Below are 17,648 nucleotides of genomic sequence, written 5' to 3'. Positions count from 1 at the left end.
TATTAACTCCAGGATAAAATAAAAGGTAACCTGGCATTCCCCTCCTACTTCTTCAGTCTTCTTGCAACGTCTTCCTTTTCAATCCAGCCTCCTGGCTACTCCTCACACTGGCTTCTTATGTCCTGGGTGCCTGGAATGCTCGCCCTCCCCTTTGCCCCATGGTTTCCCTGACTTCCTTCAGCAATTCCACCTCTGCTGTAGGCAGCCTTTCCTAGTCTCTGTTAACTCTAGTGCCTTTATCTCCAGTGTACCCTGTGTGTGTCTTGTTTGTGCTTCTTGTCTGCGTGTTCCGTCGTTAGATCGTGAGCTCCTTGAGGGCAGGGACTTCTCCTTTGCCTTGTTTTTGTCTCCATGGACTAGCAAGCACAGTGCATAGTTGTGTGAATGGACATGGACGCATTTAGGAATTATACAAATAAAGTGACTGAACAGGCTGTGCCTGTAGACCTGTGCCCTGAATATGCCAAAGAAGGAGGAAGAATCCTTGCTGTACAAAATCATTGATAGCAGCTCTGTCTGTGGTGGCAGAACAGTAGAAACCAAGAGGCGGGATAACACTGCAGTTAGGGCATGGCTGAATAAGTTGTGTTAGGTGAATGTGTTGGAAGAAATGAGGAAATGTATGATTTCAGAAAGACATGGAAAGTCTTGTATGAACTGATGCAGAATGAAGTAAGTAGAACCAGCAGACCAGATTATACTGTAACCAGTCAGTAAACGTTTATTAAGTCCTACTGTGTGCCAGACACACCCTCCTCTAACCATTAGGGAGACAAAGAAAGGCTGGACGGTCCATGCAAACATGCACATCACCATGGACAAACAAGGTATAGATGGGATAAATTAGAGGTAATTAACAGCATTTGAAGAGGGATCAGGAAAGGCCTCCTATAGAAGGTGGGGTTTTAGCTGAGACTTGAAGGAGGCCAAGGAAGCTGGTGGTGGAGATGGGGGGCAGCATTTGAGGTTAGGTCTGGAGAGGGGATGGTCTTGTGCCAGAAGCAGCTAAAGAGGATGGTGTTTTTTCTTTCTTTCATTCATTCATTCATTCATTCATTTTTATTTTATTTTGGTGAGGTAGTCGGGGTTAAGTGACTTGCCCAGGGTCACACAGCTAGTGTTATGTGTCTGAGGTCAGATTCAAACTCAGGTCCTCCTGACTCCAAGGCCACAAGCTCTATCTACTGCACCACCTAGCTGCCCCTAAGACAGTGTGTTTTAAGGCAGAAGTTAATAAGCCAAGTATTGGGTCTAAAGTAGAATAAAGATATTTAGAAGTCTGAATATCATAAGATCCCTGAACAGGTGAGGGAATTCTAGTTAATTCCCTTAGGGAAGAGAAGTCTCAGAGGGTCTGTTGCCATCTTCAGAGGTTTGATGTCCACTTCACATGGGAGCCCGGACATTTCTTTTTGTAGCACTTTCAGACAGGTGGGACCGGTGGGTGGAAGTCTGAGGGAGGCTGATTTAAATTGAGCATGAAGAAGGGCTTCCTAATCATGGCTGGCAGTTCCACAGTCCTTTAAGGTTTGCAGAGTGCTTCTCACTGGATCAGAGAGTTATCATCTCCATTTTACAGATGAGGAAGCTAAAGCAGATAGCGGTTAGGTGACTTGTCCAGGGTCACACAGCTAGTAGTGTCTAAGGTCACATTTGAACTCAGAGATTCCTGACTCCAGACTCATTGTTCTGCATGCTATGGCACCCCTGAGCCGCCTTCTAGCCTCTGGTGCTGTGCAGCAGTGATACAGAGAGTCCTTGAAACTGCGGGGCGGCCCGAAGAGCAGGACATTTCTGCATCGAAGCCCAGATACCTGAAATAGGTTTCGAAAAGGTTCAGCATGACTCTGACAACTGCTTCAGTGCTGTGGGATGGGTGGAGGCTTACTTTGGAGGGTCAAGGGTCGGATGACTGACCATGTCTTCAGAACAATGAGTTCTCCCTGTGTTAAGGAGACTCTGTGGGCAGCTGGCTGGAGTTGCTGATGGGGATGTTCTGGCAGTGAAAAGTGCTGCTTGTCCACAGACAGATCCGGTCGAGTACGTGGAAAACATGTGTGAGAACATGCAGTTGTACCCCCTGCAGGACTTCCTCACCGGCGACCAGCTTCTGTTCGAATATAAGCCAGAGGTATGCTTTCTACTTGGTGGGGAGGGGCAGAGAGAGGGAGGGAGGCAGGGGAGGAGGGGGGGAGAGAGAAAGGGAGAAGGAAGGAGAAAAGAGAGGGACGGGGAGGAACGGGGAGGGGGTGGCCAGAAGCCCGGTGGAAATGGGGAAACTGGAGTGGGATTATCAGACTATCAGAAGGGTTTTTGGGGGCAGTTGTTCTTGAGACTTGTGAAACATTTTAATTATCAACAGTTGTGTGTGGTTTTTTTTTGTTTTTTACAAGAAGTTTGCACTGCTGCCCCGTCAGTCGCGTCCTTGCAGGGTTTCATTGAGCTCCGAGGGGCCCTGGGTTCTCCTTTTCAAGTCAGTAGAATACAAGGAACCATTCTCTAGCTCCCCGAGACCTGAGCCCTGCAGAGGGATGGTTGGGTATGTCAGTCAGGAAGCACTTGAGTGGTGGTGGGAGAGGCTACCACCAGGAGGCCCCAGGAGCTGGTGAGGACGCAGCGCAGAGGGGCCGGGCCGCCGAGTCACATCAGCGGAGGCACGGAGCATCGCCATGGCATTTTGGAGCCGTGCAGAAAAAAGTTAGCTGTCTTTTCCCCAGTCTTCCCACCCTTTTACAAAGGCATATCAAATCCCACGTGTTACTTGGCTCTGAAGCTGTGTCTGCCAGCATCAGTTTGGATTCTGTAGTTATAGAAACTTCTACGGTCCCCTCCAGCTAAAATTGAATGAAACTGGGTTTTGGGGGAAATTCGAGGTTTAATATAGTATAAAAATACTCGTGGCACAAGCACAGCCGACCCCTGAATTGTGGGCTCTCGACACTAGCTGCTCGCCAGGGTGGAGGGCCCTGGCGCCCCCAGCAGGGTGGGTCACGGAGTCCGTGGTCTCCTCCATGGTGGAGAGGTCAGTAACGGCTAGAAGCGGGGACTGGAGCCAGCCCTGCACCCCCACGTTCCCGTGCCTCGTCTTCTTGGTGACAGTGGCATTTCTCTTTGGGGAGAGTGTTTTTGTGGCCAGTGATGTTTTATTTCCCATGCTCACCTACAGAAGCCTGTCCTACCCTTAGAACGTGATCCCTTTGAGTAGTGGGCGTTAACGCTAGGTTACCCCAGGATGGAAAGTGTTCATTTAACTGCTGCTGCCCCATGGGGTGTCCGCTTTTGTGGGCTAGCTGAGGAACCTTAATTACTACTTGTGTCATTATTTCTATGGGAAAATGAACGCTGAGTACTCGTTACCAGCTTTTAAATGACCTTTTGGCAAGTTGGGCCCTGCGCTTTCAGTCTAGATTGATTACATCATCATTTGTAAATCATCAGTAGAGGCAGCGAGCCTCCAGGGCCTCCCTGCCCCCTCCCAATCTGCCCCTGCTCTGTGGGGTGCCTGGGACACGGAGAGGTTAAGTGACTGGGCTAGGGCCACACGGCCAAGGTGGGTCAGAGGTGATTCTGGCTCTGAGGCTAACACTCTCCGTTGGGCCACCACCGTCTCACGTACATCACCATTAGCGTTCAGTCAGCAAGCGTGTATTTATTTATTTCAGCCAAAGACGAGGTTTATTAGAACAGACTTCATATTGGGCAGACTCTTAAGGAGTCTGAACAGTAGTGAGCTAGTGGCTAGATTGTAAGAATCTGAGCCTTGAAAGGTTTGTTTGTTTGTTTGTTTTGGTTTTTTGTAAGGCAGTGGGGTGAAGTGACTTGCCCGGGGGTCACACAGCTAGTAAGTGTTGTGTGCCTGAGGTCAGATTTGAACTCACGTCCTCCTGACTCCAGGGCTGGTGCTGTATCCACTGCGCCACCTAGCTGCCCCTGACAAGCATTTATTATGTTAATCAGTAATGCCAGTGAGGAAAGCAGAGGTTTGTGAAAGTTACTTGGGCTAGTGAGTCTTTGGGAACTTGCCTGCCAGCGTGAGTAAGAGCATCGTGGATGAGGATGAAGCTTTCTTTGTTTTTGTTGCTAGGTTATTACTGATGCCCTCAGTCAGCTAACCCCACAAAAAGCCAACCTTGTCCTGCTGTCTGCTGCTAACGAGGGGAAGTGTGACCTCAGGGAGAAGTGGTTTGGGACCCACTACAGCATAGAAGGTAATGCAGCCTGCTGTCTAATGATGCCGCTACACGGAGCCATTATTCTCCCTGTTGTCATAGGAAGTCATCCTGCATCAGGTCTGAAGCTAGGAGGGCTGTCCTTGCATTATGGCCTTCTTGCAGACTTCCCCCGCAGGGAGTTCTTCCTTTCCCTTATCTGAGCCCAGCCTATCTCTTATCCACAGAGAATCTTAAGCCCTGCCCACACTGCAGGAGTGGCTCCCATCCCACTGGGCTGCTGTGCCTGTCCCCTTGGGCTGGGCGCTCTGAGCAACAGCCTTCTCTTGCTTTTGTGTGCATTCCTACGTAGCTGCACACCTGCTCATCCCTAGAGCCACATACAAGAGAACATTTCTGGGTTTTGCTGGGGGATGTTCTGCTCTTCTGGGCTTCTGGCCAGGCAGTTTACTGAAATGGCATTGAGAATTAGTGAGAGGTGAGTGGTAAAGAGAAAGGAGGCCTCAGTGAAGGCTGCCGTGTGTCCAAGGCAGAGAAAGATGATGAGGAAGTCATTAACAGTTTCCTGAAGCTGCTGATTTCCTTTGTCTTACTTCTTTCTCTACAGATATTGAGAAAACATGGGCTGACCTGTGGAATAGTGACTTCGAATTAAATCCAGATTTGCATCTTCCTGCTGAAAATAAATACATAGGTGAGTGAGATGGATTCGTCAGCACTGTGCGTTGGAACTTCTAGAATAATCACCTGAGAAACTTCCTTTAGCGCAGCAATCCTGTGTACCAGTAGCCAGCTGGACATGACCTCGTCCCCACCCAAAGAAGCCGCTGTTTCTTTGGCTCCTGCTCATGGCCCCTGTGGGATGTCCAGTGCCCAGAACAAGCATTTTGGTGCCATGCACCAGAGGCCGGTGTCACTTTGACGTGAAAGAACAGTAGCATTGTAACAATATCACCTGTTTCTCTAGGACTTTTAAGTGTTACTCCCAGAATTTCCTTCGCTACCACCGTAATGAAGTAGGTAGTGAGAGGACCATGATCATGGTTTTACAGATGAGGATTTAGGGCTCCACCCAGTTACAGATCACCTAGATGACAGGTCGGGGCGCCCGTCCAGGTCTCCCAACTCTCTGCTCCCAGCCATGGCTCTTGAGCAGGCCCCTGCTCTGTGCTGTAAAGGCATTCCTGGCCGTTCCAGGTGGATCCCACTGAAAGGAGTGATGGCTGGTTCCCCCTCTTTTGTTTTTTTCTGTTAGCCACGGACTTTGCTCTGAAACCTTTTGATTGCCCTGAAACGGAGTATCCTGTCAAGATTGTGGACACTGCCCAAGGCTGCCTGTGGTACAAGAAAGACAACAAATTCAAAATCCCCAAAGGTAATGCTTTCTGCGGCGGGGAAGCTGAGCTTTGTGTTTCACAGGGGCCCCCTGAGTCACCGGCCTACTCTGTGGCCTCCCCCTCCCTCCTCCAGGTTACTTCCCTTCCCACCCTCCTAGCTCCCTGCGCCCACCTTACAAACGACCAATCGGCCAACCCACCAACCAACCCCACTCTTTCCCCAGGATTTGGATTCCAGTGGGACGTGGGGGTCTTTGGCTGTTACTCATCCAGCCTCTGCATGAATGCCAGGTTAAAACACTTTTTAGTTTTTTGTGTCCTCACCACCCAGCCCAGTGTCTGACACGTGGTCGGTGTGCAGCTCTGTATCCTAGTGTTAGCAGCTACGTGCACAACCCTTTCCTGTTCTACAGCATCGGTGGAAATGTTCATTTTATTTGGGTTTTAAAGTTCAGAATAAAAGAAGAAAATTAAATAAAACCTAGGTGCTTGAATATTTTTTGATTTCATCACTTTCATTTCCCCTTTTAAAAATTATTATTAAAAACAATTATTCTGAACTTAATTACCAAATAAAATGAGTATCTGACCCCAAATAAAAAAGAAAGAGGATAATACATGAAACCAGGCATCTCTCTGAAGTACAGCTGGGCCTGCCTTTTAATCTATTAGTTAGCAGATATTAAGTGCCCACTGTGTGCAGGGCACTGGGCTGGACCCACACAGGTCTCTTGCAGAAGATGGCAGTGGAGCTGAAGCTGGAAAGAAACCAGGGAAGCCAGAGTCAGTCAGTCAAGGTACAGTCAGTCATGGCATGCCGGGTGCTGAGGCTACGAGTAAAAAGCACTGAACAGTCACTGCTGTCGTAGGCATATAGTCATATCAAATTAATTTTAGTTATAATTAATAATTATATACCTAACTTTGTAGTTTAGGTATATAATGCTATAATTAGGTACATAATAGCTTCCACATGTAACTTTCAGAGATACCCTGTTTATCTGTTTCCTTCTGGCTTTTCTTCTGTTCTGTGCATTTTTAAAAAAATGCTTCAGTGATCCTCTTTTCTCTTTTTCCTTCCAACCATATCATTAACCTCCCTTTCCTTTCTGTAGCCCCCTCCCAATTAAAACAAAATGAAATGGACAACTTATAATACATATGCATAGTCAAGCAAAATAAATTCCTCCATTGTCCACGTCCAAAAAGTATGTCATTCTTCATTTTGAGTCTGTCACCTCTTTGTCAGGAAATGGGGCCCTCTCTGCTGCTCAGCCATCCTAACTCTGCCTCCCTTAATTTACTCTCCCTCGCGCTTTTCCTGCACGCTCTTCCAAACCTTGGCATTCCTCGTCAAGCCTCTCTTGGTCCGCCTCCTCCCACTCTTTCACAGGAGAACCTTGCCTTAGGTTTTATAGAAAAAACAGGCCATTTGCTGTGAGCTCCCTCCCTCCCCCCACACACACACCGGTCGCTCAGCTGCCTTCTGCTGCTCTCTCCTCCATCACTGCCTCTCCCACCAAGAGGTGGCCTTACTCATCAAGGCCAAAACTTGTGCCTTCACAAGGGATGCCATTCTGTCCTGTCTCCTTCAGCAGACTGCCCCCTCTGCCATCCCTACTCTTTCACTTATCTGCATCCTCTCCCTCTCCACTGGCTCCATCTCTGCTTCCTAGCAGATGTGCCATCTCCTGTCCTGATGACAACGACGTGTCAGCACACTGACAGGAGGTGCAGTGTGACACACCCACGGCCCACCACCTCTGTAAAGAAGGAGAGAAGGCGCGTTTTCATGTCTCTTCTTGGAGGGCATCTTGATCATTATGATTACATAGGGCTCAATTTCTCTTTCCCTTTTTGGTCAGTCTTTCCATTTCCATTGTAGTCAGTGTATTTATTTTTTTTCCTGGTTCTTGTTGCTTTCCTGTGCTTCTCTGTATTTTTCCCAGTTATTGTTTTTTGTGGGGTAGTAGTGATCTTCCTGTCTGTTCATGTCTCTCCATTTATTTAGCCATTTCCCAAGGAAAGCTTTGTTTCTGGTCCTTTCTACTACAGAAGGGGCCGCCATCAATATTGTGGTGTGTATGTCATCTTTCTTCTTGTCAGTGACCTTGGGAGATGGACACAGGAGTGGAGTCTCTGGGCCAACCGGTGGATATTTTAGTCACTTTATTAGAATAATTTTAAATCGCTTTCCATAATTGATATTAATTACCAGCTCCACCAACAATACATTAATGTACCTGTCTTTTTGCAATCTTTCCAACATAACTATTCCAATCTCTTGTCATCTTTGCCTGTTTGTTGGGTATTACGTTGTTGGGTGCTACCACTGTTACGTTTTAGTCGTCCATCACGTCTCAGTGGGTTTCAGTGATACCACAAAGACCCCACTTGTATCTTTCTGTTTCTCATCTGCTTATTTGTGCTTGGGTCCAGTGAGCTCTCTCTTTAGTCCTTTCTGCCAATCAGATTCTTCCTGGGTCTTGCCAGTGGTTTCTGAGGGCTGCTTCCCCCTCCCTGTCCCTTTTCCCCTGTCCCTTCTGTTTTCAATCTGATGCCATCTGGATCATGTTGGCAAGTCTCTAGCTCACCTGTTATTCCTGTACCTTCTATCTTGCCTTAGCAGTTCAGATCTTGTCCTCTGACACTGTATTCTTAAGCATTTGTTACTTTCCCACATCTGTCTTTCTGCTTGGAAGCCCCAGTTTTGAAAGAGTAGACAAGCATTTAGTGAGCATCTGCTATGTGCCACGTACTGTGCTGTTAATTGGAAACAGCAGTAACACATTCTTGCTCAGCACTTGATTAGCCTGAATTTGTTTTTGTCAAACGAAGGGGCAGAATTGGGTATTGGACCCTGGGGGTCGACAGGTCACAAGGCTCTCTGCCTATCCCTGCTCAGTGCCCCTACCCTAGCCCAGCCAGGAGTCAGTGTCCACAAGGACAGCATCTCTCCTTGCTTAAACCAGCAGGCGCTGGGAGCTCTTGGTCCATTCCTTCACCCCCGGAGCCTCTTCCTCGTTCAGTGGAGGGAGATGTTGGGAATGCCTTGTCATGCTGTGGCCTGAGGACACATTTGGCTGGAATGCAGACTGTATGAGGAGTAATATAAAATATGTCTGGGGCCTTCAGTGCCCCACAGAGGTGCTTGTGGCTTATGCTTGAGGCAGCGGGGTGCTCTGAAGCTCGTCGGGCGCGGGTGTCAAACCTGGGCCTTGGGAAGGTCCCTTTGGCAGCTGGGTGGGGCATGGATGGAAGAAGTGAGAGCAGGAGGAAGTGAGGCCAGTCAGGAGGCCGCGAAAACAGCCCACAGGACAATGATCATTGTGAGTTCAGAGGTCAGGAGGCGAATGGAAGGAAACTCATCATTTTCCATTTGACGTATGCCCAGGTTCCTGACCCCTTTTCTCTCTCAGCCCAGAAGTTGTTCTCTAGGGAGCCATCCAAGGGCTTCCATGAATGTTTTCCCCGCCTGCATGCCAGTCATTGGAGTAACTAGAGTCCAGCAGCCCCAGAGAGGCCCATGTGGGGAGGGGCCTGTGGTTTGGGGGCAGTCCTCTTCTTCGGGTTACTGAGAAAGCTCACAAAGGCCGCTGCTATGGAAGCAGATTGTTTTCAGATGTTTTCCTTTCAGTGGCTGGAATCCAGTCCAGGGTTTGCTACTCCCGAGAGAATAGAGCCTGTTATTCAAGTGTCTTCTTTTAAAAAAACACCACAACAAATCCTGAGGGTTATGGTTACCCTGAGGTTGTTGTTTTCCTTTGTGGAGGCCTTAAGACATCTTAGCATTGAAGAATAACAAAGTCCCCTTGTATCTGTTATAGGGTCTCCTTAGTTTAAAAAGAGAACCTTGAAACTACTCATCTTTCCAGCTGACCATTACCATTGAGCATTTCAGAGTTTTGGTGTCCTGTTTCTACCTAGTTTGTCTGGTGGAGGCCTAGGAATGGACCTCTTCTCTGAATCATGTCTTTAAATGTTAAAATAAAATAAAAGTCATAAGATTACACACAAGGAGAACCAGTGCTGCTGAAATAACAGATTGATCAAAATATTTTTTAAAAACTTTCACAGGACCCCCCCCCCCCAAGGACTTCTGACCCAGGTTGACTTCTTGAGGGTTCCCTATTTTTTGTTGGATTAAAGAAGCAACATTATTATTATTAAATACTGTTAAACAAGTTGAAGGTCGGCACATTTCATTACAGCTGGATTTGGTTTTCAAACTTGGAATGTTCTCCTGTTTCCGTTATTACCAGTCCCTTTAAACTTCATTCAGTTTCTTACTTGAAAATTTGTTCATAAGCCTGAATTGTATAATAAACAGGAAAGGCAGACTGGAGCCAGTGGCTGGAGGGCTCTGAATGGCAAATTGCAGAGTTTAGATTTGATCGTAGAGAACTACTGGAGTTGGGTGGGAGGTGGGTGGGGATTACTTGAGGGCTGAGGGCAGAGGCCAGGCTGATTATGGCCATTGAGAGCACAGCAAAGAAATGGTGGTGAAATGGTGTTTTTTGTTGCCTTTGAATGTACAGTGAAGCTGCCTCTCCAAGCTCTTGTCTCTCTGTCTCTTTGAGGATGTCCCCTGGAGCTCCAGGGAAGCACCATCTTTCCACTTAGCCATGGCTCTCTTCCATCTTCTGGTTTCATTTATATTAAGAATGTCAGTATTTATGTGATTTGGTTCATCCACTCTTGTTTTGACTCTGGTCATGAGACAAGGGTCTCATGCTTAGAGTAGTAGTATGTGATTCTTTGCCACCCCCAGCAGAAGCAGAAGACCAAGGTTCATGTTGGACTTTGCTCTGTTCATGAGTCACCACAGCCAAAGAATTTGTCAGCTCACAGCTGCCATGCTGAGAATGAGCCGTTTTTGCTGGAGCTCAGTATGGTGGGGCACGTTAGAAGGAGAGTCCAGAAGACCTGGATGCAATTCCTTGGTCACCCTTTCTCGTAATGCTCATAGCCCCATGTGCTGGCGCAGGGTCATGTAGAAAACCTGCCTGGTGCTTGGCAAGCCTTAAAGTGCCTAGAGATGTTGGTTGGTGTCTGCTCCCTCCTCTTCCTCCATTGGTGCCGCTCTTTGTTGGCACACATTTTGAGGATCCTGGGTCCCCTCCGTGTCCTGACGAGGGTCTAGAAGAGAAGTCGGGGTGGGGTGGGGGAGCACGGCCCACTGTGATTTCTTTAGAAAGTGGATGTTGGGTAAGTTGGTGGAGTCAAGAATCACCTCTGAGCTCAGAGCAGCTCTCCTTCATTGATCTGATCTTCCTCTCTCCTTTCAGCCTACATCCGCTTCCACCTCATATCGCCCTTGATCCAGAGGTCTGCTTCCAAGTAAGCCTGCTTCTCTTTTCCCGGGGGAGTGGGTGCAGGGCATGGTTTCACTTCATCTAACTAATAACAGAGCATGATCGAGGGTATACTGATTATGGAGGAGAGAAGATTCTGAAGACAGGCCAGTGGTTCCCTTTAGCAGTAACTTGGCCGACAAGACCCTCAATGGTCAGTGGATCTTTGCTCTTGGAGTGATTGATCAAAGTGGGCCTTGCTTTACTGCAGTCGTAAGAACAATAGCATCCCTTTGGTCTGCTGAGAGGTACTGTTTGGATTCACTGTGATGGACTCCCCAAGGAGGCTTCTTCCTGGCTGCTGACTGACGATAGTAAACTGGTGGTGATGACGGCAGAACAAAGGCTCTTTATCCCCACTGCCCGGGGGAAAATTAAAAAAAAAAAGGTGGACTCTGAGGCAGCTGTTCATTCATTCAGGACATTATCTTGTCTGCCTGCATCCTGGAGAGGGGGCTAGAGCAGGGCAGACTATTTAATTGCTCTTTTAAAGAAAAATAGATGAGACCAGGTAAATAAAGGACTGTCTGGTTGTCAGTGTGAGGGTGTCTGAGACAGTTTTCACCTTTGTGGACCCCGTGGGCATGACCTGGGATCTCTTGGACCTTGGTGACTCGGTTGAAACCATGGCTAAAAGACCAGGTAGCCAAGGCCAGGTGGTCCGGATGAGGGTTCTGTCCTGGGAGTCAGAAGACGAGGTTTCAAGGCGGGGCTGCAGGATATGACTTAGCAATCTAATAAACTTCTGCCAATCACAGGGACCTAGTAACAATGGAAGACAGAGAACATGTGGGACAACTCCCGTTCTCGTACGATAGACTGGAAGCTCCTTGAGGGTGGGGCCGAGCCCAGTGCGTGGCCAGCAGACAGCGGAGGGTAGCTGGTGCTTCCCATTGGGTTCCCGTCTGCTGGCAGCCAGGCTGACGTGTTTCCTCGTGTGTCCATTGTGTCCTCTGCAGCGTGGTGCTCTTTGACATCTTTGTGAACATCCTCACCCACAACCTGGCTGAGCCTGCCTACGAAGCCGACGTGGCCCAGCTGGAGTACAAGCTGGTGGCCGGAGAGCACGGCTTGATTGTGCGAGTGAAGGGCTTCAACCACAAGCTACCTGTGAGTCCCCGGGCCGGCCGAGGAGCCGGGGTTTGGGCCGGGGGCGGCAGGGAGCTGTGGAGAGTTTTCAGGGAGGAGGTGCCAGGTGAGGCAGCTGCATGAGGCTGGCCCAGGGCCTTGTGGCCTGGTCTGTGCCCTGTGTGTCCAGGGCAGGGAGGGCCAGGGGAGAAGGAGGAACAAGTCAGCCTCGGGCTGCAGCGTTGCCTCCTTGGGGCGGGGCAGCAGGACGGTGCACGTCGAAGCCTCAGTCATCACTAGCAGCAGCCGCACTTGCCGCCAGCACAGATAGAACGCTGTGGAGTCGGCCAAGCACATCCTCCCCTCCACAGCACCTCTCCAGGGGAGGGCGGTGGGCACGGGACTTGCTCCCGGTCACTCATGGTGTGCTCGCCTGGTGGGTGCTCAGGGCCTGCTCTGTAAGCTTGTGCCGGGTGCTAGGGACAAGAAGATGAGCAGTGTCTAAAGCTCAACTGGGCGCCAGGCCCAGGCCTCTTCTCACTGCGGGGCAGTAGGCCTGGTGTGACTGGATGGCAGGAGGTAGAGCTGGACCTATTAAAGGAGAGGGCCCGGGAGGGAGCTCAGGGCAGAGCTGCCGCTCAGGGCGGAGATGGACAAAGCCACAGAGGAAACGGAGAAGGAGCGGTCGGGTCAGTCGGTGGGGGGAGGAAAAGCAGGAGAGAGAGGGTCAGTGAGGAAGGAGAGAGTGAGCCTGGGAGGCAGGGTCAGCCGCGGGAGGTAATTCTGTCTCGGTCAAACCTCCTGAGAGGGGTGGGGTCCCTGGGGCTTGTGAAAGCGGAAGCAGTGAATGATCCTGGGGTCAGTCAGTCAACAGTGGTGAAGTACCAGCTACATGCCAGGCACCGCGCTCAGCACGGGCACAAAGAGATGAGAAACAGCTCCTGCCCTCGAGAAGCTCACAATCTAATGGGGGAGACCCCCAGGAGACAGATACGCACAAAGCAGGCTCTGTCCAGAAGAGACGGGAAATGTCCTAGAGGGAGAGCATGGGGCGGGGCTTAGTGGGGCTTGGAGGAGGTCCCAGGAGGGCTGGGAAGAGCCAGCCTTAGTCGTTTTAAGGACTGTGTTGGTGTGAGCTGCAGAACTGAGAGGGTTGGAAGGATATCTCTTTTCTCCTTGCTTTCGTCCCATCTGGTTGCTGGCTGTGTGCTGCCTTTAGCAGCTTCTCTGCCTCGTCTAAGCTGTGAATTAGCCGAGTTACGCAGCTGTGGAAGCCAGCAGCGGTGAAGGAGGCTCCCTCTGGCTTCTCACCTGGGTTCCGGCGGTGGGGAGGGGAGGGTGTGTCCTGGAGCATTAGGACGTTCCAGCTGAGCAAGGACAAGCAGTTTCTAAATCTGTCATTTAACCTCTGGAGACATAACCAGTCTACAGTTTTGTTTTACAAAAAACAAACGCCACTCAGACAATCTGCATGAAAATGCTGGTCCATTGGTCAGGAGAAGCTTTCTTTCTGTTGGCAAGAACTCTGTGGACTTGCCTGGTGTAGAAAGGGCATTGGGTTGGCAGGAAGGATACCCGATGCCCACCTTCACTTGTGACCTTGAATTCAACAAGCATTAAGCACCTGCTGTGTGCCAGCCCCTGTGGATGCCAAGAACCCTGACAAGTAGGCCCTGCCCTGCCCTCCCCTCCTGGAGTTGCTCTTCTCCTGATTTTAGAAGCATGTACAGGAGGAAGCAAAGAGAAGGCAGTTTGAGGAAGGATAAGCTCTGAGCAGAAGGGGCAGAAGGGGTGGCCCCCCCCCAACTTCTCTTAGGGATTCCTGGGCAGGCTGGCAGGGGGCATTCCAAGGCGGGGAGCTGCTCACTGTGGGCAGCACGGACGGTGCCTCAAAGCCTGGCCAGGCTCCTTCACACCTCTGGCCTCCAGGGCCCTGGCTAGTTTTTTCTCTCCCTTTTCCTTTCAGCTGCTGTTTCAGCTCATCATTGATTACTTAGCTGACTTCGATTCTACGCCTGCTGTCTTTGGGATGATAACAGAGCAGCTGAAGAAGACTTACTTCAACATCCTTATTAAGCCGGAGACGCTGGCCAAGTAAGTGCCTGCTGCCTTTGGGGGCCGGGGTGTGAGGGGGCTTCAGCTCTGCTGCGGCAGGTGGAGGGCCTGACTAGGCCGGCAGGCTTGGGCTGGATGACTTGAGACGTTTGGCCCTGGGCCCCAGACCTGGCACTGTGGCTTAAGCCGGACTCATTGCCTTCCGTCGGGAAGAGGGGATTCTTCAGATGCCCGGGTGTCACAGAAACGCATGTCCGTTCTTGTTCCCTTGTCCTCCAGAGACGTGCGGCTTTTAATCCTGGAATACTCTCGGTGGTCCATGATTGACAAGTACCAGGCCCTGCTTCAGGGCTTCACCATGGAGGCCCTGCTCAGCTTTGTGAAGGAGTTCAAATCCCAGCTCTTTGTGGAGGGCCTGGTGCAAGGGAACTTCACAAGCAAAGTGAGTGGACGTGCCAGGCCTACCTTTCTCCCTCTGGAGCCTCAGGGCCTGCTTCCCAGACCGGTCCAGCGCCATCGCGTTGCTCTCCAGTGGCCACACTTTCTCTCCTCCCCTCTATCGAGTTCCCGCTCCCTCTGGTCCAGCTCAAAGGCCACCAGCTGCTGACCTTCCCCAGTCTCTGTGGTTGGCAAGGTGCCTTTCTCATTGCCCTCCTCCACCCTCGTGTCCCTTGCCCCCAGCAGGTGGAATAGAAGCTCTGGGAGGGCAGGAAGCTTTCCCCTTGTGTTACCGGCCCTTGGCAGAGCAGGGCGGCTGGGGGGGATTGCTGGCAGGGGCCACACCCCCAGGCTCTCACGGCCATGGCTGGTGACCTCCAAGGTGGTCTGTGGCAGGCTGAAGGGCACAGGAAAGTGCAGTTGGCTAGTCCTTGTCTTCTCCCCCCTTAGGAGTCCACGGACTTCCTGAAGTATGTGGTTGAGTGAGTATCTCTTTGGCTCCTGGGGCCTTTGGGAAGCTGTGAGCGTGTGGAGGGCGTGAGGGATTGGGGCCTGGGCTGGGCAGGGGGTGGGGGAGGGGCGAGTGTAGCTTAGCTGTTGTCCCAAGGATGCAGCTGTGTGTGAGGGAGCCTGGAGGCCTTGTTCCAGCTCCAAGGCAGGCAGGGGCAGAGTGGCCCTGGGCCAGGCCTCACTGGCCATGTTCTCCTCTAGCAAGCTGGATTTCAAGCCCCTGGAGAATGAGATCCCAGTTCAGTTCCGAGTGGTGGAGCTGCCTGGCGCCCACCACCTGTGTAAAGTAAAGGCCCTTAACAAAGGAGATGCCAACTCAGAAGTGACTGTTTACTACCAGGTCAGTCTCCGTCTGAGTCCCTGGGGGGCCCGTGGGTGGCACGCTCTGCAGCCCCTGTGGGAGCAAAGACCCTGCAGCAGCTTCTTCTTTGGAAGCCACGGCATTTTTCAGCCTAGAGGTTTTGCCGGCAGCACCAGGGAACGCAAAAGAGTGGGGCCCCGGGAGCAGGAGCTGCTCTGTGACAGCCAGGGCTCAGGACACTGATGCCCTCCTTGGAGAGATGGAGGCGAAAACAGGCCCGGGGGGCCAGGGCTTGCCTGAGAGTGCAGGAGAAAGAAATAGTTGATGTCTCCTCCTCTCATATGGCAACAGTCTCTACCAGATGGCTGGGCCTGGTCGGCTTCCATTTCCCCAGAGGATTCCCATGTGCTCCTAGCTGGGTGAGCAGCAGGGGAGGCAGTCTGGGGGCCTGGAGGATGAGGACAGGCCTTTAGAGTAAGCTTCCCCTTCCTTCTGGCATCTGGGGCCAGCCCTGGGGCCTTCTGGCTTGCCTGGTCTCAGCACTGCTGGGGGGGGGGGGGCTCACACACCAACAAATCCCTTTCCCTGCAGCCGTTGCTTTCCTCCTTCCCAGCCTCCTAGAGAGATGAGCGACCTGCCCAGTGCCCTCCCAGTCAGGGAGCAGCAGACCCAGGTCATCCGGGGCAGTCCTGCTTCCTCCTTTGACCCATTTGCTCTTTGGCAGTCGAGGGTGGTGAGAGGCAGCCTAGCCCAGAGGGAGCCTGTGGCAGCAGGAGGGGCTGGGCATTGAGAGCCGAAGGGGTCAGGGCGCGGTTGTGCCGTGAGGCAGCTTTGTGTCTCTGTCAGGGCCCGGCAGAAGGCTGCTTATAGCAGATCTTCACAAATGTTCAGTTTCTGGGCTGCTCCCCTGTACGCTAACAAAGGTCCCTTTTCAGTCAGGTGCCCGGAGCCTGAAGGAGTACACCCTGATGGAGCTGCTTGTGGTGAGTACACAGGGTGGGAGGGTGTGTACGTGCCCATGTAGCCAGGGGAGGCCAGGGAGGCTATCCAATTTAATGGAAAAGCCATGCTGGAGAAAGGCTTTCAGGAAGCATGTGGAGGATGTTTGGGGAGAAGGGAGGGGAAGGACATGTGTGTGGGCCAGCCTCTCTGAGGGCCCCATGTTGAATTGCAGATGCACATGGAAGAGCCTTGCTTTGACTTCCTTCGAACCAAGCAGACTCTTGGGTGAGTGGAAGGGCCCAGGGCAGACAAGGCTCAGGCGGAAGAGGGGTGAGGCAGCCTTTGGCTCTGGGTGCCTCGATGGCGAGTGTGTCCTGTGGGAGCAGGCGCTGGAGCTGGGATTGTCCCTGGCCTTGGGGTGGGAGGCCAGCTCTCTTCCCTTCTGTAAAAGGTGGGCCTTGGGTTGCATGGCCGCAGCAGTGGCTGCAAGGCCCTGACGAAGGCCTCTCCTTGGTGCAGGTATCACGTCTATCCGACCTGTAGGAATACATCAGGGATTCTGGGCTTCTCCGTCACTGTAGGGACTCAGGCCACCAAGTTCAAGTAAGTGCCGAGGGTTACTGGTGCTCTCAGTCTTGGGTGGGCCGCTGTGCTGGCCTTGGGGCCAAAGGTCTACACAGGAGGCCGAGCCCATCTCACCGCCTTCTCTCAGCCCGTTTTCTTACCTAGAGAGTGGGGCGACGGTTGTTTGCTGCCTCCTTACGGGGCTTTCTTGATCACCAAGTGAGAGGAGGTGGGGAGGAAGGTCCAGAGAGGCAGCCAGAACTCAGGGAGGACCCAGAGGGCCAGGGCCTTCCCTGAATGAGCTAGGCAGTGACCTGCCATTCCCGAGACTTTCCTGGCCCTCAGGACAATGCCTCCTTTTTTCCATGGGCTTTGGGTATTTCTTGAGGTCTGGGGGACATGCAGTCTTGAGCGGGAAGGTGGCAAGTGGGAGAAGGGTATGAGTCTCAACCAGTTTGAAGCTGTAGGGGTTTGGGGTCAGAGGATCGGGGACCTTGGCTTCCTCAGGTGAAAAATTAGGGGTTTGGCCTACATCACAGAGTCATTGGTTCGGAGCTGGAGAGGACCCCCGAGGCCCCTGCATCCAGCAGCTTCATTTCACAGGTGCCTAACTGAGGCTCAGGAAACAGCCCATAATGAGGTCCCATTAGAATAGAAGGAAGCAGCAAAGACAGTGTTTGAACCGTGACTCGAGAGTCCTTTTTTTGTTTTTGGTGAGGCAATTGGGGTTAAGTGACTTGCCCAGGGTCACACAGCTAGTAGGTGTCAAGTGTCTGTGGCCAGATTTGAACTCAAGTCCTCCTGACTCCAGGGCTGGTGCTCTGTCCATGGTGCCACTTAGCTGCCCTAGAGTCCTTCTTTAAGGACCACTAAGGTCCCTTCTGGCTCCACATCTGTAATCCTAAGGTTG

The 17,648-nt window shown here is 51.6% G+C and overlaps 1 protein-coding gene across 3 annotated transcripts in view; it reads left to right on the top strand.

Annotated features, from left to right (window-relative positions):
• Positions 1-17,648, top strand: part of NRDC (nardilysin convertase) — a 72,591-nt gene that overhangs the window by 51,102 nt on the left and 3,841 nt on the right. For all 3 annotated transcript variants that reach the window (XM_020987745.2, XM_020987744.2, XM_020987746.2), the window contains 13 exons: positions 2,027-2,131; positions 4,085-4,208; positions 4,777-4,863; positions 5,425-5,544; positions 10,795-10,846; positions 11,820-11,970; positions 13,895-14,022; positions 14,263-14,425; positions 14,872-14,903; positions 15,133-15,271; positions 16,168-16,215; positions 16,407-16,459; positions 16,694-16,777. In XM_020987745.2, the coding sequence (XP_020843404.1) occupies positions 2,027-2,131; positions 4,085-4,208; positions 4,777-4,863; positions 5,425-5,544; positions 10,795-10,846; positions 11,820-11,970; positions 13,895-14,022; positions 14,263-14,425; positions 14,872-14,903; positions 15,133-15,271; positions 16,168-16,215; positions 16,407-16,459; positions 16,694-16,777 (1,286 nt within the window). The remainder of the gene's footprint in view (positions 1-2,026; positions 2,132-4,084; positions 4,209-4,776; positions 4,864-5,424; positions 5,545-10,794; positions 10,847-11,819; positions 11,971-13,894; positions 14,023-14,262; positions 14,426-14,871; positions 14,904-15,132; positions 15,272-16,167; positions 16,216-16,406; positions 16,460-16,693; positions 16,778-17,648) is intronic.

Source organism: Phascolarctos cinereus, unplaced genomic scaffold, assembly GCF_003287225.1.
Source record: "Phascolarctos cinereus isolate Bilbo 61053 unplaced genomic scaffold, phaCin_HiC Scaffold_5;HRSCAF=322, whole genome shotgun sequence".
Classification (NCBI taxonomy): domain Eukaryota; kingdom Metazoa; phylum Chordata; class Mammalia; order Diprotodontia; family Phascolarctidae; genus Phascolarctos; species Phascolarctos cinereus.
This window is presented reverse-complemented; position numbering and strand designations above follow the sequence as displayed.